The sequence below is a fragment of the Betta splendens genome, chromosome 12 (genome assembly GCF_900634795.4).
Source record: "Betta splendens chromosome 12, fBetSpl5.4, whole genome shotgun sequence".
NCBI lineage: Eukaryota > Metazoa > Chordata > Actinopteri > Anabantiformes > Osphronemidae > Betta > Betta splendens.
This window is the reverse complement of record NC_040892.2, coordinates 9,263,249-9,280,436: the sequence shown is the minus strand read 5'-3', so window position 1 is coordinate 9,280,436 and position 17,188 is coordinate 9,263,249. Positions and strand designations below refer to the sequence as shown.

The following is a 17,188-nucleotide window of genomic DNA, read 5'->3' as shown; positions in this document are numbered from 1 at the left end:
TCCTGAGGCTCGTAGTGGACTTCTTTCCCCAGGGAGGGAAGGATCCGCACACAGTTGACGTCGCTCTTGAAGCTGAAGGTCTTGTCTACGGAGCTGTGCTCGTCCCCTTTAGACTCTGAGGTGAGGACGTCATCGATGGCCAGAGGCTGCTTGGTCACGAATACTCTGATGGTCCTTTTGCCGTAGTTGGTGACGTGGCAAGCGGTGATGCTGTTTCCCATTTTCTTTGAATACGAGGGATGTGATGGCCGAAGGCTGTAATGCAACAATAACCCTCTTTATCGACACGATAGATTATAAAACAGCATAAGAGGGAATGAATTCTTACCTGCTGCTTCGATGGAGCCGCATTGACAGCAATGCCCTGACCGGCTCAGAGCAGGCTCTTCTGGCCATCTGATAGCATGCAAACACTTCCGGCGCTGCTGCAGGAGATGGAAGCTCGTCGCGAGTCTTTACTCGCGATCACCGGCTCCCGCCTTTCGCCCCCGTCGCTGAATGGCGCGGACGCATAACCACGTTCTGAGGAGTCACAGAGTTGGGACTGCAATAACGGCGCCCGCTGACACAGAGCGGAGCCTCTTTGTTGCCTGCTTTGCATACATTCAAAGTGGAGTGGTGCAGTAAAGATGAGAGCATCACTCGCGGGTTCCTGCCGCTTTCGAGGACTCAGCATCAGAACAATGGAGCTGCTGCTGCTGCTGCTGGTGTCCCTGTTCGTCTGTGACCTGAGGCCCCTTGGAGACGAGGCCGTGCTCATGGATTACTGCAGACGACGCGTGGCTCCCAGCGGACTGCAGGCCCATATGCTGCACTGCTTGTTTGTCCAGCGCCAGGATCAGGGACACTGTTCAACACGCTGGGCTGTAGCAGGAATAATCCACTGCAGTGGTTCTCCTACTACGGTAGGTTACTTCAGTCTGCTTTGGTTAGGATGAAAGTCATGACCTAAACACTAACAGCCAGCATTACACACTGAGATGTTACACTCAAGACAAGCTGGTGCAGATGAAACGTCAGCTGCTGCCACCAGCGTGTGCATCCAATAGTTTCATAGTTTCATCAATGTTGTATTTCACGCTGGATAAATTCCCAGGACTGGTGCATTTGTCTGATAGTCTGATTTTATGCTCGTCTGTTTTCCTTCCAGATTGTTTTCCTTCCTCTTAAAGAGGGAAAGCGGTTTCCAGAATTCCTGGCCTCCAATACTCTCTCAGGCTCCTGCTGTATTAGTGGAGACACATCGACTGTGAATGAAGTTAAAAAGTGCCTCAAAGAGGGTGAAGCGAAATCAGCAAAGGCCACGAAGAAAATATGCAGCCGACAAATAGCAGGGCCTCAAACGGGACAAAAAGACGACGGACAGCAAGCGACGGACGTCACTGTACTGTTTTTCAAGCAGGATGACGGACAACATCCTACAGCAGCTGCAGTCGATCAACGGGCGTTTGCAGCTTCTGCTCCAAACTCTGGCAGCTCTTCCATGAAAACATCAGATTCATCAGAATTCGAGACGCAGAGAAATGCTGCGGGTCAAATGAATGAACATTTGAACTTGGACGATGAGCCGAGTTTGCAAAGAAGTCCTCGGGAACAACTTTCTGTAAAATCTGCATCCAGAGTTGATAATGATGATGATGATGATGATGGATTTTATGGAAATAGGCAGAGCTTAGTATCCAGACAGAAGAAGGAAGCCACAGCGAGGCAGCTTTATAACCTGAGGCCTGCTTGGGATAATAATAAAGGATTCAATAAGAAAATCACTCAACGGGCAGAACTTCGACCCCCAGAGGGAGAAAGTGAAAAACTGGGCTTGCGTCAAAATACAATCAAACATGGAAGTGAGAAAACACCAGCAAACGTCCTAAAACTAGACCTTGCTGAGGAAGGAGCAGACGGCCTCATCAGTGTATTCCTTCCAGACACACAGATGGAAACACAAACAGATCCAGCATCTGCAGGAGCACTCACACCGAGCACAGATACAGGAAGGGAGGCAGCAAAGGAGCCGAGCGGACGCCGACCCGTGGTGCGTTTCCAAGAAATAAAATACATTTTATTAGAAATGAATGTGATTGAAAATACTCGGGTTACAGATATAAAATCAGACAAAAGTTCCACTCAAACAGTGGAAGACGTCAAAACAACAACTGAGAACACAGAGGCAAACAGTGCAGCACATGGAAATATAAGGATAAATCACATTAAGGAGGAAAAAGAATCTGTAATACCTGCGCCTCCCTTAGTCAAACTGTTCAAACCACAAACGGTGAAAGGAGATCAGGCAGCTGCACTAAACATGGACAGAAAAGAGCCCACGTCACGTACGGACGCCTTCAATCAAAGCAGCAAATGGAAAGCTGAGGGACCGCCAGGAACAGAGGAGACCTCCACCAGCACACCGAGTCCAGAGCCCGGGACCGACGCGGAGCCCAGATGTGTCAAATGCAAAACGAGGACGGCCGCGTCCACGGCCGGAAAGTCTCTGGCCGGCCTCAGGATGAGAGAAGACGTCCTGGAGCATTTAATGAAGCTGCACAGAAGCGCAGCGGAGGACGCAGACGCAGCGCAGCCGACAAACAGGCCCGGAAATGGCAGAAGAGAAGACGATCCAGGAGGGAACTCATTAAAATGTTCCAAGCCCTCAGAACCGGGCCACGGACGAGCTGCGGTGAGTGAAGCTGCGGCAGACGTGAACGCTAACGCTGGCTTTCCTAATACAGTAAATCACAGTGTGTGTGTGTGTGTGCATGTATGAAAATACACACATGCTCACACGCTTCTTTCCAGTGTCACCTATTATAAGTCCAAATCTAAAAAGATCAGGTCAGAATACAATCAATTATTCATACACAGGATCTGTTCACTGAAGTATTCTGCTTGAACTCATTCACCCCGCGCTAAAACCAGCCCCGTCTGCCTTTTGTTTGTGAGCGCTCAGGCCTCGGATGAGCCGGCGTGCAGGGGTCTGATCCACCGCACGGCAGCCGGGTGGAAACACTGCGAGGAGAGGCTCAGGGCAGCGACCGCAGGGCAGCGAGGGAGGCCGTCCACGGGGGCCCCCGAGGGCCCCCGGCCCTCAGGGGCCGAGCAGGAGCGCGTCCATTACTCCGACGGCCGACTGAGGCGCGTCCAAAGCCATTTCTACCCCCGTCCTGGAAGGCGGAGCAGCGCCGGACAGCGGGGCGCCCCAGGAAACCTCCTCAGTTACGTCCAGCGCCTCGTCTCCGAGAACAAACCATCAGGAAGATGATGGAAAACCGACGAGGACCACGTTCATGACTCACCTGTCGCCACATTAAAACCAATGCTGGGAGCAGCGTTATGACCAGCAGCGTTTCTAACGCTGCTGTGTGAGAGAGCTGTCAGGTCAAATAATAACAATACGTACACATAACTGTCTAGTTCTGCATAATTTATAATATTGATCAGATTATTCCTCACTTTATTGTTCATCATCACTGGTAAATCATCTACACTTTTAATCTAACTTACTTTCTTGCTATTTTATTTGATCCATCTTTACTCATTTTTATTAACCAATTAAAATTATTGCTACATTTTAATACATTTCCGTGTGTGGAGCCATGTTGTAAGTCCTCTGTGCTTCACTGCTGCTTTTGTGTTTACCTGAACGAGCTGAGGGGTTGCAGTCGGTCGAAGCCGCAACAAACAATGCGAACACGGGGCAACTGTACAAAACATTTATTCGAAACTGACACAGAAACAGCTGGCTTGTCTTTGCATAATTTATATCTGAAACCCATGACGAGCAAACAATAACCAAGGGGGCGAAACGGCTTAACGGCACCGCTGAACTGCTCAGAACGGAGAACGAGCAACTAAAACCTATTCACTGCTAAGCTACTGTGGAAGAGGCCAGGAGGAAACAGCAGCTCCCGAGAAAATAATGTTCAGCGAGGAGGCGACGTGGAGGGTCCCTAGAAATTGATGCAGGCTGTTTTCATTGTCTGTCAATAGATGGCAGTGCCGGCACTGTAGCATCACTCAATAATATAAAACTCTAACTCTTCACTTTGTACATAAGAAATTGCAGAAACACGGGCAAACTTTTACAAATACACATGGCTTCTATGGTTTTTCTAGACGTCTGCACGCACGCGAGAACGAACCGCGGCTCGTTTCCTTCAGACCGATCCGTACCTGCACCTCATCCCAAGGCTCGCCTCACCCTCTCCTCTACCTGCTGCATGTGGTTTAGGAGGAAACGGCGTGTGTGGACTGAAATGTTGCAGAGTTTCCTTTCACATCTTAAAAATAAAAGGGGATCTCAGTCATTTTCATCTTTTTTTGGGGCCTGTAGCGAAACATCTCGACCTCAAAACGGAGCGGATTTGGGCAGTGGTATAAATATTGGAAGATAATTATTCAAAATAAATACGTCAATAAATAAAATGACCTTTGAACTTTCTCCTAAAAAGGTGACGTTGCGGAAAACTTAACAGCTGTAACAGAACCAACTCGTGAAATTCCTTCTGCAGTGTCGCGTGCGTGAAAGTAACACTGAACATATAAAGACAGAGCAACAAGCGTTTCTACTTCCACTCGATCCGAGTCGCTCCGACGGCCGGACACGACGGGATCCAAGTCAAACTGAGATCATCGAGGTAAAGTCTACGATTAGTAGGGCTGCACATCAAAAGGACGACGCTTCCCGTCAGGCAGGAGACGGCGCGTGGCCTGAAATGACGGTTTCAGAAGAGTCTGGATCTACGAAACCACCAAATATTGACTGTAGTTTTGGGTCCTACATGTGCCAGAGGTCAGTGCGTGGAGGAGGCACAGCGTCAGTGACGTAGCTACGGTCACTCCTACAAACCAGTGTATAGCTTTTTCCCCAGGTAGTGTTCGCTGATCTGGGTGGGGACTTCTTAGCTTTCAGGCTTCAGCAGGGCCTGAAACCTGCGGCTGTTTCCGCCTGTGGACGTCGACGCCTTCGTCTCAGGTGGCCGAAATTGACAACGAAACCTTTTTTTTTTGTTGTTGAGGTTTTTCTCTTCATTTTGCACGTCGGCGTTTGGCAACGAGTCAAAAATCCGAGGAGCTCCGGCCGACGCGGCTCGGCCTTCGCCCCCCCCCTTTTGTCCGTTTGTCTTTTAAAATCTACTGGCTTTTTGGAGGCGCGAGGGCTCGGCCTCCGTCTCGTGAAGTGCTTGAGCGCGGGCGGTGGGCGGGGCCTCAGGGCGAGTCCGCGTGCTTGTAGTAGCTCCGCTGCAGCGCCGCCGAGGCGATGCTCTCGGCCGACCGGCGCTGGTCCAGGCTCAGCAGGGCGTCCAGCAGGTCGTTGATGTCCGCCTTGAGCCCCTGCCGCTGCATCCAGTTCTTCAGCAGCTCGTACACCTTGTCGCCGGCGGCGCCGCTCTCCGCGATGCGGATGTGGTTGTCGCTGACGCCGATCATTCTGAAGAACTTGTTGTGGATCCGCACGTCCAGGTACTCGTCGAACAGATCAAAGCTCTTCTTCAGAGACTTTTCAGACCCTTGAAAAAGAAAATGAAAGATTAATATAGTAAATAAAGGCATTTAAATGACGGACTGAATAAATGATGCAACACAGACACAAAGCTTTAATAAAGCACCAAACCAATTGAGCATGAGAAGAATAACAATGAAAAAGGCGGCACATTCCAAAGCCCTGAAGGCTTCAAAATGGCCTGACTGTCATAAGATTAATAATCTGTCTAGCCGCTAATGTGCAATGTGGAGGAGGAGACACTGGTTGACTCCGCTGTGGACTGAGGTGAACTGTGATCAACGAGGCCTTTTCGGTCCCATGACATAAATAACGAAAGACTCGGGGCCAGAGATCTTACCTAGCAGTGGCACCAATCGGCGTCGCAGCGGATCGTCCTTAACAACACAAACAAAGCGTTAGACAGAGAAAGCGAGCAGACGCTTGTTGCCGCGGGCGCTTTGGGGCGCCGGTCGCTCACCACGTCTCCGGGCGGCGGCCTGAAGCCGCCGGGGCTGTGGTGGGGCGTGTTTCCGGAGGAGGCCGCCGTGGGCAGCGCCGACAGGCTGGTCTGAGACGAGCTGGTGGTGTTGGGCAGACTGTCGCCCAGGCCTCGGTCCTCGTCCTCCAGGTGAGGGGCCTTGGTCGTGCCCGGCTGGGTCTCCTGCAGCAGCGGCCTGGACTCGGGCCGCGCCTCCTCCCCCTCCAGCCCCGCGTTCTGGTCGTTCTGCCTCTCCTCCGCCGTGGCGCCGCTCTCGTCCTGGTGACAAGCGCAATGGGATCAGCACACCGTCGTCTGCGTGCGACGGAGTCTTACAAAAGCAGTGGCTGTAACTCACAATAGGAATCTTCACTATCTCACTGGAGTCGCAGCGGCTTTTTAAACCTGTTACGGCAGGAAAAGCTCATTAGGAAACACTTCACAAGCGCAAACGGCATGATAAGGTTCAGCACACACTTACATGGCACTTCACACGGCTGCTGCTTTATTATGAACCACCACACAACCGGGCAGAGGATGAGGATGAGGACGATGGCCAGGAAAATGCATATAGGAGTGACTGGAAAAACAGCAGTAAAAAGGAGTCAAGGCGCTGAATAAAGTCTAAAACCAACGTCTGAGCAGGAGGATTTGCTTGAAACCCACTCACCAATGTCTGCGGGAGCCGACGGGGTCGGCGGAGGCGGCGTGGACGAGCTCTTGGTGGGGGACGGGTTTTGTGGGCGACACACCGTGTTGGAAAAGGGGGTGCATGGCTTCACCTCCACCTCCCACGCTTTGCATCTGCAGGGAACAAAAAGGGGCAAATGTCCAGCTTCGATGCGTGAACCTCGAGGAGCGGCCGGACAGACGCGGGTCCCGCCCACTCACCTGGCGCAGCGCTTGCAGACCTCGCAGGCCTGGTCCGGGACGCAGAAGGTCCCCGGCCTGCACTGGCACCTGGTGTCTGTGGTGGTGGTGCACTTCGCCGTCTCCATCTCATCTGGACGAGAAAGCAACGCTGCCTGAGTCTGGGTTTCTGCCCACATGTGCAGTAACGATCAGCCCGGTGCAAATTGCTGCTTAACTCGGTGTGTAACCTGTTAGAAGTCCGCAACTTGATCTAATTTAGCGGAGCGCGGAGTTTAACGCGCAGACCGAACCATCGGCGCGTGTTTAACGAGAGAGAAGCTGGCGGAGGTCTCGGATAATTAGCAATTACGCCGTAATATTTGGTGCAGACGCTCAGTCAGATGAAAGGGGGATCACACCCCGCCTCGCTTTAAGACTCGCGCTGCCTTGTTTCTGCAGGATAACGAGGGAGAATGTGGCGGCCTCCGTTTATTAAGCTCAAATGGAAAAGGACGGACCGGGTTCGATCACAATTAACGGCGGACCTCCTCCGCGGGACGATCCGCGCAAGTCACACGCTCGCTTCGTTTCCCTGCGTTGGGCTGCTTCCAGCTGCACGGCGCTCAGGCCTTTCCAGAGCCACAAACACTCATGGATGTTCTTGTGATGTTGTTCTGACTCATCCCTGGACTGAGGGGCCTCGTTGCGCCATCTGCTCCTACGGCTGCCAAAGTCCACAATTAGTCACCTGAGCGTGACTGTTTATGTCACCTTTGTTGGGAGTTCGTGTGCGAGCCTGTTGCGCTCATGAATTCAGCCTTTATCTCTGCATATTTTATGGGTTTACCCGTGAGGGAGTGTTCCAGTTCGCTCCATGCTTCCAGACTTAACTCTGTCTTGATTATGAGCAACCATAAACCAACGGCTGGAGCTACTTAAGGCGCTAGAAGCAACCGCTCAACTATCACTAATGCTGTACATTAACAGGCCGAGCGCAGTTACACCACGCACTCAACAGGAGACTACACTAGTTCACTGAACGCTCAACATCTGCTACTTGTTGGTGTGGAGGAATTTCTGGATAGAACAGCGAGAGCCGTCCTGCGTGGCTTTAAACTGGGGAGGACGCGGACGGCGCCGTCGCTCAGCTGTCCCGCGCGGGTCTCATGTTCCTGGGGGGCATTCCAGCCTCCCGCCGTGGGGCAGAGACGGGTCCAAGGCCTGGAAGCGCCGCGGCCCGTTATGGATTTCTGCTCCCGTTATGACATTAAGGAATTATTAGTTTGACTCTATCACAATGAAAACGTAAGGGTCTAACTCCAATCTGTATTTCCCTTCACGGTTATTACTGCAGCATCTAATTAAACTTTTATTACAAGTTTCCAATGCCATTTATTGTGGAAACGATTTTATTTACTGTCGACCCGGCATAAACACTCAAAATGAGAAAAAAGGTGAGCAAAATAAGCGTTTGTTAGTTTAATCAGGCTTCCAGCCGAGCGTCCTTCACGCTGAGCTCGGCGATACTGCGCCTGGTTGGACGCGGGTCGTGACTCAGGTGACGTAGCGTGCAGCGCCTCCGTTTACAGACATAGTTAAGCCTCCGCCTCCGATCGGGACCGGAGCACAGAAAATAACAGGGTGACCCAGGCAGAGAAAACACTCGGCAGCGGCGAGTCGGGAGCTGCTACGCTGTCATTTCTTGCTTATGCTACTTCATACGATTCCCATTGACACGAATGCGCAGGGAGGGCTGTTCACGGGGCCGCGAAGCTTAAAGAAGCGACGCCGGAGCCACAAACGCACAAAGCTGCAGCCCAGAACCACCACGGGCGCGCACAAAGCGCACGCTATGTAACATTAGTCTCTCCTGTGCGGCAGCAGCCTTTCACCGGACACAAAGACGCCCCAGTGCGGGAGACAATGGGACACGGCCACACCCAGGTCGCCCAGGTAAGACTGACACAAAAGCAGCGCGGACACGCCCTGTTCGTCTGTGGAACATCACAAGATCACATTTTCATGAGTGGCTCTGAAAGGCGGCTCACAGAAGAAAAGGGATCGACTTTCCCCAAACAATATATCTTCAGCAAACTGGATAACACACGACTCGACTTTTATGTCATCTGAATTAAAGGGCAGTTGGGTTATTTCACTGCAGCCATTATCTGGTGTCAACCACCACATGAGCTACAGTGCCGGGGGAGCGGCCCCTCACAATGCAGCGGCCCCCCGCGGTCGCCTCCGCTCACCTGAGCGGCAGTGGGTGCACGGCAGACAGCGGTTCATCCCGTTGGAGTGCTCCGTGTAGGTCTGTCCGGGGTCGCAGGGAAGACAGGTGCCTTTATCTTGGTCTCTTTTACAGTTCTGAGCCACGTAGGTTCCTGAGAACAGAACAACAACACAATCAGACGACTCCAATGATGAATGTCCACTTATTTATACAGTTTATCCAAGGCCCTGTGAATGTTTACATCAATACCGTGATGTATTTCCTGCCCAAGCAGGATGTTGGGAGAGGACATACCAGAGAAGGGAACTGATTGTACTGAACGCCGTGGACACGAGAGCGGAGAGCGGAGCTGGCCGATAAGATAAAAACGCACAGCTGGTAGGATTCACACGGGGCGACACGCTCGTTCTGTTCACTCGGGCAAAACCCTCAAATCAAAGCTTACACTGACAAGACACGAAAATCTGATGCTTCTTATCAGTAAGTGGGCGTAAAGTGAGATGAATAATTTAGATCTGGAGGTTATTTGCTAATAAAAAGGTCTCCTCCTCAGACCAAAGCCCACCAAACAACAGGTTTTCCTGCCTTATCATACTTCTAACATAATAAATGGAAAGTTGATGGTTTCCCAGAACCTAAACAACCTTTTTTTTATTTCCTGGACCTTTGCCCTTCACTTCCCTCTTCTTCGCTCTGCTCTGATGTGCTGAGACGGAGCCATTTCCTTTCTGCTCCTGGCCATCACACATTCTTTCCAGGCCAGGCAGGGAACGTTTGCTAAACTCATTTAGGACACGGCGCAGGTTGCGCTTTCCACCGTTGACTATTTTTCGTTTTCTTGCTCTAAAAGCGGCGCTCGGTTCTCCCCCCGTGGACGCGGATCGGCGTTGCGGAGGCGCCCGCTGGCTTACCGGCCTCGCAGTTCTGGCAGCAGAGGCGCTGGTGGGGGTACTGCTCGTTCTCCATGCAGGCTCTGAGGGTCAGGTTGCTGGTGCCGCCGCCGAAGCCGCGGTGTCCTGACGGATCTGCCGCACGGCACAGCAGCACGCCGCAGAGCGCTAGCAGCACCTGCATCATCACAGAGAGGAAAAAAAACACATCAGCTCACGCATCTGCGGAGGAGACTCAGCCACTCAAAGCAATTTAATGAAGGGCAGTAAACAGGAGAGTCTATCTTCATAGGAAGCCTTGTGTGAGCAATCTACAGCCTAATTTGAACCATCTGACCGTGCAAAACACGCCTGTGTGTCACAACGGGCGGCCAAACCTGATTACCGGGCGACCGGGGGACCGGGCGACCTGGCTCTGGGACTCCAGAGAGGGTTCGGTAAGGCATCCGGGTATCGAATGCGCGTCCAGAGCCCATTCATGCGCGGGGATAATGACAGGCCTGTGTGGGTGGGGGCGCGGAGGAGAATACAGCCGAACACTTTAGCGCAGCCCCCGGGCGCTGGTGTTTATTCACACGCTTTTTACCGCGTCAACGTGAGACGGCCCCATTCACCGGCGAACAACACGCTCCTTAGTGCGTCTACTTCAAATGACCCACATTCTTAAAGCCCTGGCTCTTTGAATGGCGCGACATGCGACACCGCCGCCGAGCGCCTCAAACGCAACGGGACACCTCCCCGGGTAAGGGAGAGGCCCGGGCTCGGAGGGTTTTGTCTCTCACCCCCCCACCTGTAGAGCAGCAGAGAATGGAGCGGGTCGGGGTGGGAAAAAGGCCGGGTTGAGAGGGAGGACGGTGCATTCAGAGTGGGGAAACCGTAGACAGCGGCTCGAGGATGGGACGCTCTGGAGGGAATAGCTGCTTTAAAGAGGCTCGCTGGAGGACGGCCATGCCTTGTTGTTCGAGAGAACTTTTCCTTCTTCCTCTCCCTCTCGCTCGCTCGCCCGCCTGCGTCAGACTTTCCAAAGATGCTGAGAGGCAGATGTGGAGGGGGCAGACAGCCGACGGCGCAGTCACAATCACACCATTTAGATCTACCCAAACATTCTGGGGAGGGGAGGGGGGACCTGCACGGCACGGGAGGGGAGGGGGCACATCTGCCTCCCTGACAGAGAGGATCCAAAGACACCGGCATGACATCACTTCCAGGCTTTGTCCGTTTCGGGGCCTGTTATTCAACAACATGTCCAGGTGCAGACGCCATCGAACCTGCTATTTCACGCTGCTCAGACGACCAGCGTGATCTCTTCATCATCTACTAACGATTCAATGACTGAGTCGAGCTCAAGCACGTGGCTGTGTGAGAAAATGAAGCTCCAAGCAGAGTGTCCCGACGCTGTAGACAGACGGAAGACTGTTCCAGGGGTCACGGTTCTCCGCGCGCCGCCGCAAGGATCGCGAACGACTCAGACTTGTACTTTGTGGCATTTCGTGCACACAAGCGGCGCTGACGGCGCGTCGCTCCACGTGCAGACGGACCACAGTGCGGCGGGCTCCTACCTCCGCCGTGACCTCCAAACCCACAGCCGCTGGAAGGCGTCCAGGCCTCGGCGGAGGCGGCCCGGTCCACTTCACAGCTCTATCCGCTGTACAATGAGCCGGCGCTGCCCCGCCATTAGTCGGCACAACGGCCTCCTCTTGTCGCGCTTTCGACTGCGTGGACCCAAGTTAAACTAATAAGAGCTACAATCAAATAATGAGGGGCCCCCTGTTTATCCGACAGCAGCTTCCCTCCACTTCCTCTAGAAAACACCCGCGTTCCTCCAAATTGGCCTGGCACACACACACACTGCTCATGCCATGTACACTGAGAATGTATTTGTGACTAAATGACAGGACATCCTTTCAGTTGACCCAGGTTATCAATGGGCCATTTAGAGGGCTGTGATCATTCCATAAGCCTGAGGGAATTACAGTGAGCTCCATTATAAATAAATGGGCAGGAACGCGCGCGCAGAGAAGAACCAGGGGAGATTCTTCATTTCATATTGGACAGATAATTTCAGTCATAGACAAGCGATAAGGAACAGCACCATGCATCTCATTACACTCCTGTATCCGGAGAAGCGCTCGGCTCCTCATCATGATTTTCCCATTATCCCGCCCTTATCTTTCATCGACGGGCGCGACGGTGGCGATATTTCACATCCACGCGATGGGAGAACGCGGTGACAGGAGGAAGAGTTCGGACTGAATTATGCCCAGGCGTGAGTTTAGTCCTGGGAATGTCGGAGTAGACCTGAAAGGGCCTTTTGGTTTATTTCACTAACAAGCAGGACGTTCTGAGGCATCTGCGGCTTGTTCATGCTCAAAAAGGGCCAGTAGTTTATGCAATCAAACTGATTTAACCTCAGCTGCACGGCCATTTGTCGATGTAGCAGCGCTTTAATCAGTTCATGGGGTCGTATCTGGCCAAAAGCTGCAGGGATGAGAGGAACCCAGGCTGATCGCGTGTATAGCAAACGGGGCCAGAAACCAATAGCAAAACACACCTGAAGCACACAGTGACCATGGCTGAGGTCAGCGTCTGCAGACTGTGTCCATTCAAACCCAGCGTTTACTGGGCGAGTCGGGGCACCAGTTAACTCGACTACATGGCACCAGTTAACCCAAGTATGGAGGCAGAGAGGTGCCATCAGCTCTGTCTTTGCTGCAGCTTTGCTGTCTCCTCCAGCCATTTAAACAGGCTGTAGTAGTCTAATGGAAACACAAGACAACAGTGTCCTCTATGTCGTCATATTAAAAAGACAAACAGCCTCAATAATGTGAATTTAACCAACAAATCTAATGTAGCTAGCTGACATCAGAATTAAAGTCTGGATCCCACTGCAGCGTTGTACAGTTCACCTCCCCACAAGCTGACCTTGACTGATAAATCCCAGCATTCCCTAGTGGCAGGTGGAGCCATGCATGAGTTTCCTTGAGTGATAAACTGCGCTGACGCCGCGTTAGACGACGAAGACAAGACACAGAGCCCGCGCATAAATAAATAAAAAAGAAGCTGGGCCGAGCTCGAAGCCGGCGGATCCGGTGGAGACGACTGGCGCGAAGGCCGCACAGTCGCAGCCCAGTCTGAAGATTCCCCGCGCGCACAATGGGAGAACACAGGCGCACATGCGATGTGCGAGTGGGAGCGTGTGAAAAGCGGCGGCCCCCTCCTCCCAGGGAGCACAGGAAGCGCCAGACAATACAGAGGCTTCATGCAGGGTTCAGCTCCAAACTGCCTCGGAGCAGGCCCAGCGCCCGATTGGGCCCACAACATATCCGCCAGGCCGGGTATTTATAACTCGGGGAAGCTGCAGCTCCAGAAGACAAATTCTTAAGTTCCCTCGGGCTCCTCAGACGACACACAAGCAGGTTAGGTGACATTCACCTTTAAAGAGGGCGGGCGGGCGGGCGAGAGAGAGAGAGAAAGGGGGAACTGAACCAATCTGTAATGACGACAGCGCTGATGAATTTCCTGGCAGCCGCTCTGTCAGCCACAAGTTGGTGAAATGAGTGGCGCTGACGCCGGCGCAGACCACATGAAAATAGGCTTATTGTTAGTGCGACTGTGAGAGAGGGGCCCGCAGAAAGGTCAAAAGGCCGCAGACTTACGAGCAGGTGCAGCGGGGACGCCTTCTTTTTCCCCGCGGTCGTTAGCTCGCGAGCACGTCAGCTGGTCACCGACAAACAGGGAGAGCGGCCGCGAACCCCCGCCGCGGGTCCAAGTGTGCGATTTGGGCTCCGTGCGGGAGGGTTAATGACCTTCAGCCTCTCGCAAATCCTGATTAGGGGCCTTGACGGCGAAGCCGGGAGCTCCAGCGGGGAGAGAATGAAAAGGAGGGATGACTAATAGAGTCAAGTATGCGCAGGAATCCATCACCTCGCTCTGGAGACAGTCACATTAGCTCCATTAAAGCTGCTCTTTGTGTGAAAGGAAGGCTTTCGCTCGGCGAAGCGCTGGCAGCTCAGAGCTCCTCTATAAACACGCCGCCGCAAAAAATGTAGAATATGTGACTGTTGCAGCAGGTCAACGGGGACTTAAGTGACCATCAATAGCTGGAATTTACATGGGATTTACGTCTCTGTAAACACAAGTCAGTCCTCCAGACAAAGGTGGGGTTTGTCCTGAGCCTCTGCACTCGTGTTATAATCTGTTCATTCATGCAGGAAGTGGGCCTTTTGCAGCCCTGAGGAGGACCTTCCGCCACTTGGTCCAGGTGGCGTCACCTCGAGGTGCCTCCCGCTCCAGGCGGATGTGTTCCATTCGCTTTCGCGTCCAAAACGCAGGTTGAAAAGTTGAAAAAAAATAGAAGGTCGCGAGACATCGGCCGTCGACTTGCTCTGAAAGATCTGAGAGATAATGAGTCGCATTCTCCGCAAACAAATAAAAGCAGGCGATGCGCTGGATTTGGAGCTGGGGCTTGGGAATGTTTGGCATTTCGGCTCGGGAACCGGGACTTGATCAGGAGAAAAAAGAAATCACCACAACTTCTCACAGTCCAAGTTCAGAACTGCCAATAGAGTCATAGCACCACAGAGAGCGTGTGAGAAAGTGCTCAGAGTTTGGAAGAATCTTACGCAAACAATAAAACTGCCGACTGCATTTTATCCTTTAGTTCAATTTAGGCTTTGTAAATAATGAAGTGCTCCCTCATCTAAAACAACAGTGCCACAGGTAGAAGCCACCAGCGTTTATTAGGACAGCAAAGCTCTGACTCGTGAGGCAAAGCGTCTCCTTCAAAGAGGCCTTTGAACTGCTGTGGAGTGTGTGCGGTGTGAACTCTGTGTTAATCTATTTATCTGGTGGCGTTGACGCTGGTAATTATCCCCGCTCTCCTCATGTGAGCGCTGACTCGTGTCTGCTGGTATGCATCAGAGGGCAGGGCGCCACCTGAACAGGTAGCACTCCCTCCGTGACTCACGGGGCTTTGATTATTCCAGGGTGATTCATGTGAACAAAAGCGACAGGTTGTTTTCATAAAAGAAAAAAAAAAAAAAAAAAAAGATCCTCTGCCAGCAACAAAAACGACTCTCCACAACAACCCCCACTGGAAACTATGAGTGGCTAAGACAATAAAAGCACCTGGTATCTGAAAGCGAGGTGGTTGCACCGCGTTGCGTCATAGGCCGTGAACGCAGCACCGGGGGGGGGCGTTCGCTGACCGCGGTTCGTCCCGGGGACCTCGGCCCCGGCCCTCGTGTGCTCCGTCCGCAGAGACGGAGCGGGCCATTTCCTGCGCGAACCAACACCCAGACAAACAAACGGCCAAATGGCACAGATAGCGATCTAGTGTACATTCGCAGGGGCAGGACAATAATAAGAAGTAAACTGATGCCACTAATATCAGCCTATCTGTGTACTCTGGGCAGGAAGTTTACTGGACAAACCAGGCACGTACGCTCGGGCAATTTGAAGGGGTGTGGGGGATTAGAGGGGGGTGGGGGGGGTTAAGTTTCCTCATAGTCCCTTAGCAACAGGGCCTATTGGCGAGGCCTCCACTGTACTGCACTTTACTAGAGAGATAAACAGGGAGACGACGCGGTTCCAGTAGCGAGTGCGGCGCGTTCCGAGAGCAGCATCAAACGCGCCGGCAGATGTTGCATCTACTTTAACAGCTGCATTTACAGTGAGCGGAGCCACTGAGGCGTCTGTGCCCAAATGCCACCGTGCTGCAGTTTAATGAGGTAGCCCCGCTGCCTTCACGGACCGCAGGAGAGCCGAGCCCCGCTCGCGCCAGCGTCAGGAAAGCGCTTCATTTTGCTCCGAGCTCACGCGGGGCCCGTGAACTTGTAAACCGAAGGCACACAATCAGTGCGAAAGTCCACAGGACTTCAATAAATGACTCCACTTGAAGGCCTGACAGCGGCGTACAGTGCTCATGGTGTCGGGCTTTGGCGCCGCACAGCTGGAAAAAACAACAGCAGAGGAATGAAAAGACGCCTCTGTGAAAGTGGAATCGGCTCCGATGGAAAAGCTGCCTTTTTTTTCCTTGGCCGTTTGAGGGTCAGAACGACTGCAGCCGGACGCGCAGCCGAACCAGCGCTTCCCACGCGTGATTTAAAGTGTGGCGGGGCGAACGTGAAGTCCACCGCGGGGCACGCTCATTAAAACAGGCCCGAACGGGGCCAGCGGCTGCATCCGCTGCGACAAACCCGCAGCCCTCAAACGCTGCGCGGCTGAACAATATGAGCATGATGTCCAACACAGATGGTGGCTGTAACGCTGGGGGGACGAGGGGGGGCGTAAATGATACAGCACATGCACTGTAGCGAGCGGAGCCAGTACGGCTCGCGTTAGAAAACGTCCTCCGCGCAAATAAACACTCGAATCGACAACAAACAGCAAACAGCTGCGCTCGCTTCCTGCGGACGCGCTCGCGGACAATCGTCGGCTTGTTTCATCCCCGCACGCGAGTCCACGGGCCCCGGCCGTGATTTTTCGCCGCCCCCGTTCCCGTCCCACCGGCGAACCGCACCTGGACCGGTCGGCTCCAGGGCCCAACTCGGCGAGACGACCGGGAAACTAGCTACAAATAAGCTTTAGACGCCACTTTGTACCCTCTGCGGGAGTTTGACCCACCACTTTCCCGTTGTCGCCCCGAGAGCGCGTGCACCAGCTCTTCAAGGTTACGCGCGTATTCTAACCATTAATTCGGCGTCAACAACCGGCGACCACCGCAAATGCTCAACCAAATACACGTACAGCGCGATATTATTTACTTACATAAAGTTTTCCGACCACCGGATCGAAGTTCATCTTGGGAACTTCGAGGTGAGACGTGATCCCGCACAGTTGGTTTCGGCGTGAAAACCCCACGAGCCTTACGTCGGTGAGGAGTCACGCTTGGAGCAGAGAGGGAAAGAGGCGTCGGAGCGATCTGTCATCCGGAGTCGTTCGTGGGTTCGCTGTTTGTCACTGGGAAAACTTCACAGCGTTTTTTCTGGGACTAGAGACAAACACACTCTCCGTCGCTCTCAACAGATTTTTTTTGGCCCCGCAGTTGCGCGTGACGTCACAGTCCAGCCAATCACAGCGCGTCAAGCAGATGCGTAACAATAAGCCTCTGTACTGTATATTAGCACAACTGCGAGGTAGTTACTAGTTCATGTATTTAAGTTTTCCAGGCTTCATAAACTCTTGGCTTTGCTAAAGACCGAACCGTTTACTTCCAACTGTTTTGCATAGTTAAATATTAAACAAAAGCAAAGTTC

At 52.9% G+C, this 17,188-nt stretch overlaps 2 protein-coding genes across 2 annotated transcripts; one reads left to right on the top strand and one right to left on the bottom strand.

Annotated features, from left to right (window-relative positions):
* Positions 1 to 724: 724 nt before the first annotated feature.
* Positions 725 to 3,555, top strand: LOC114867399 (uncharacterized). Its single transcript, XM_029170033.3, has 3 exons — positions 725 to 905; positions 1,151 to 2,674; positions 2,945 to 3,555. The coding sequence occupies exons 1-3, from the start codon at positions 759 to 761 to the stop codon at positions 3,254 to 3,256; spliced, it is 1,983 nt and encodes a 660-aa protein (XP_029025866.2). The 5' UTR covers positions 725 to 758; the 3' UTR covers positions 3,257 to 3,555.
* A 138-nt stretch (positions 3,556 to 3,693) lies between these two features.
* Positions 3,694 to 17,151, bottom strand: tnfrsfa (tumor necrosis factor receptor superfamily, member a). Its single transcript, XM_029169131.3, has 10 exons — positions 16,701 to 17,151; positions 9,954 to 10,110; positions 9,062 to 9,193; positions 6,849 to 6,960; positions 6,628 to 6,761; positions 6,439 to 6,537; positions 6,316 to 6,362; positions 5,958 to 6,236; positions 5,838 to 5,874; positions 3,694 to 5,504 (listed from the first exon to the last, which is right to left on the bottom strand). Exons 1-10 carry the CDS (start codon positions 16,731 to 16,733, stop codon positions 5,203 to 5,205), a joined length of 1,332 nt encoding a protein of 443 aa, XP_029024964.1. The 5' UTR covers positions 16,734 to 17,151; the 3' UTR covers positions 3,694 to 5,202.
* Positions 17,152 to 17,188: the final 37 nt, after the last annotated feature.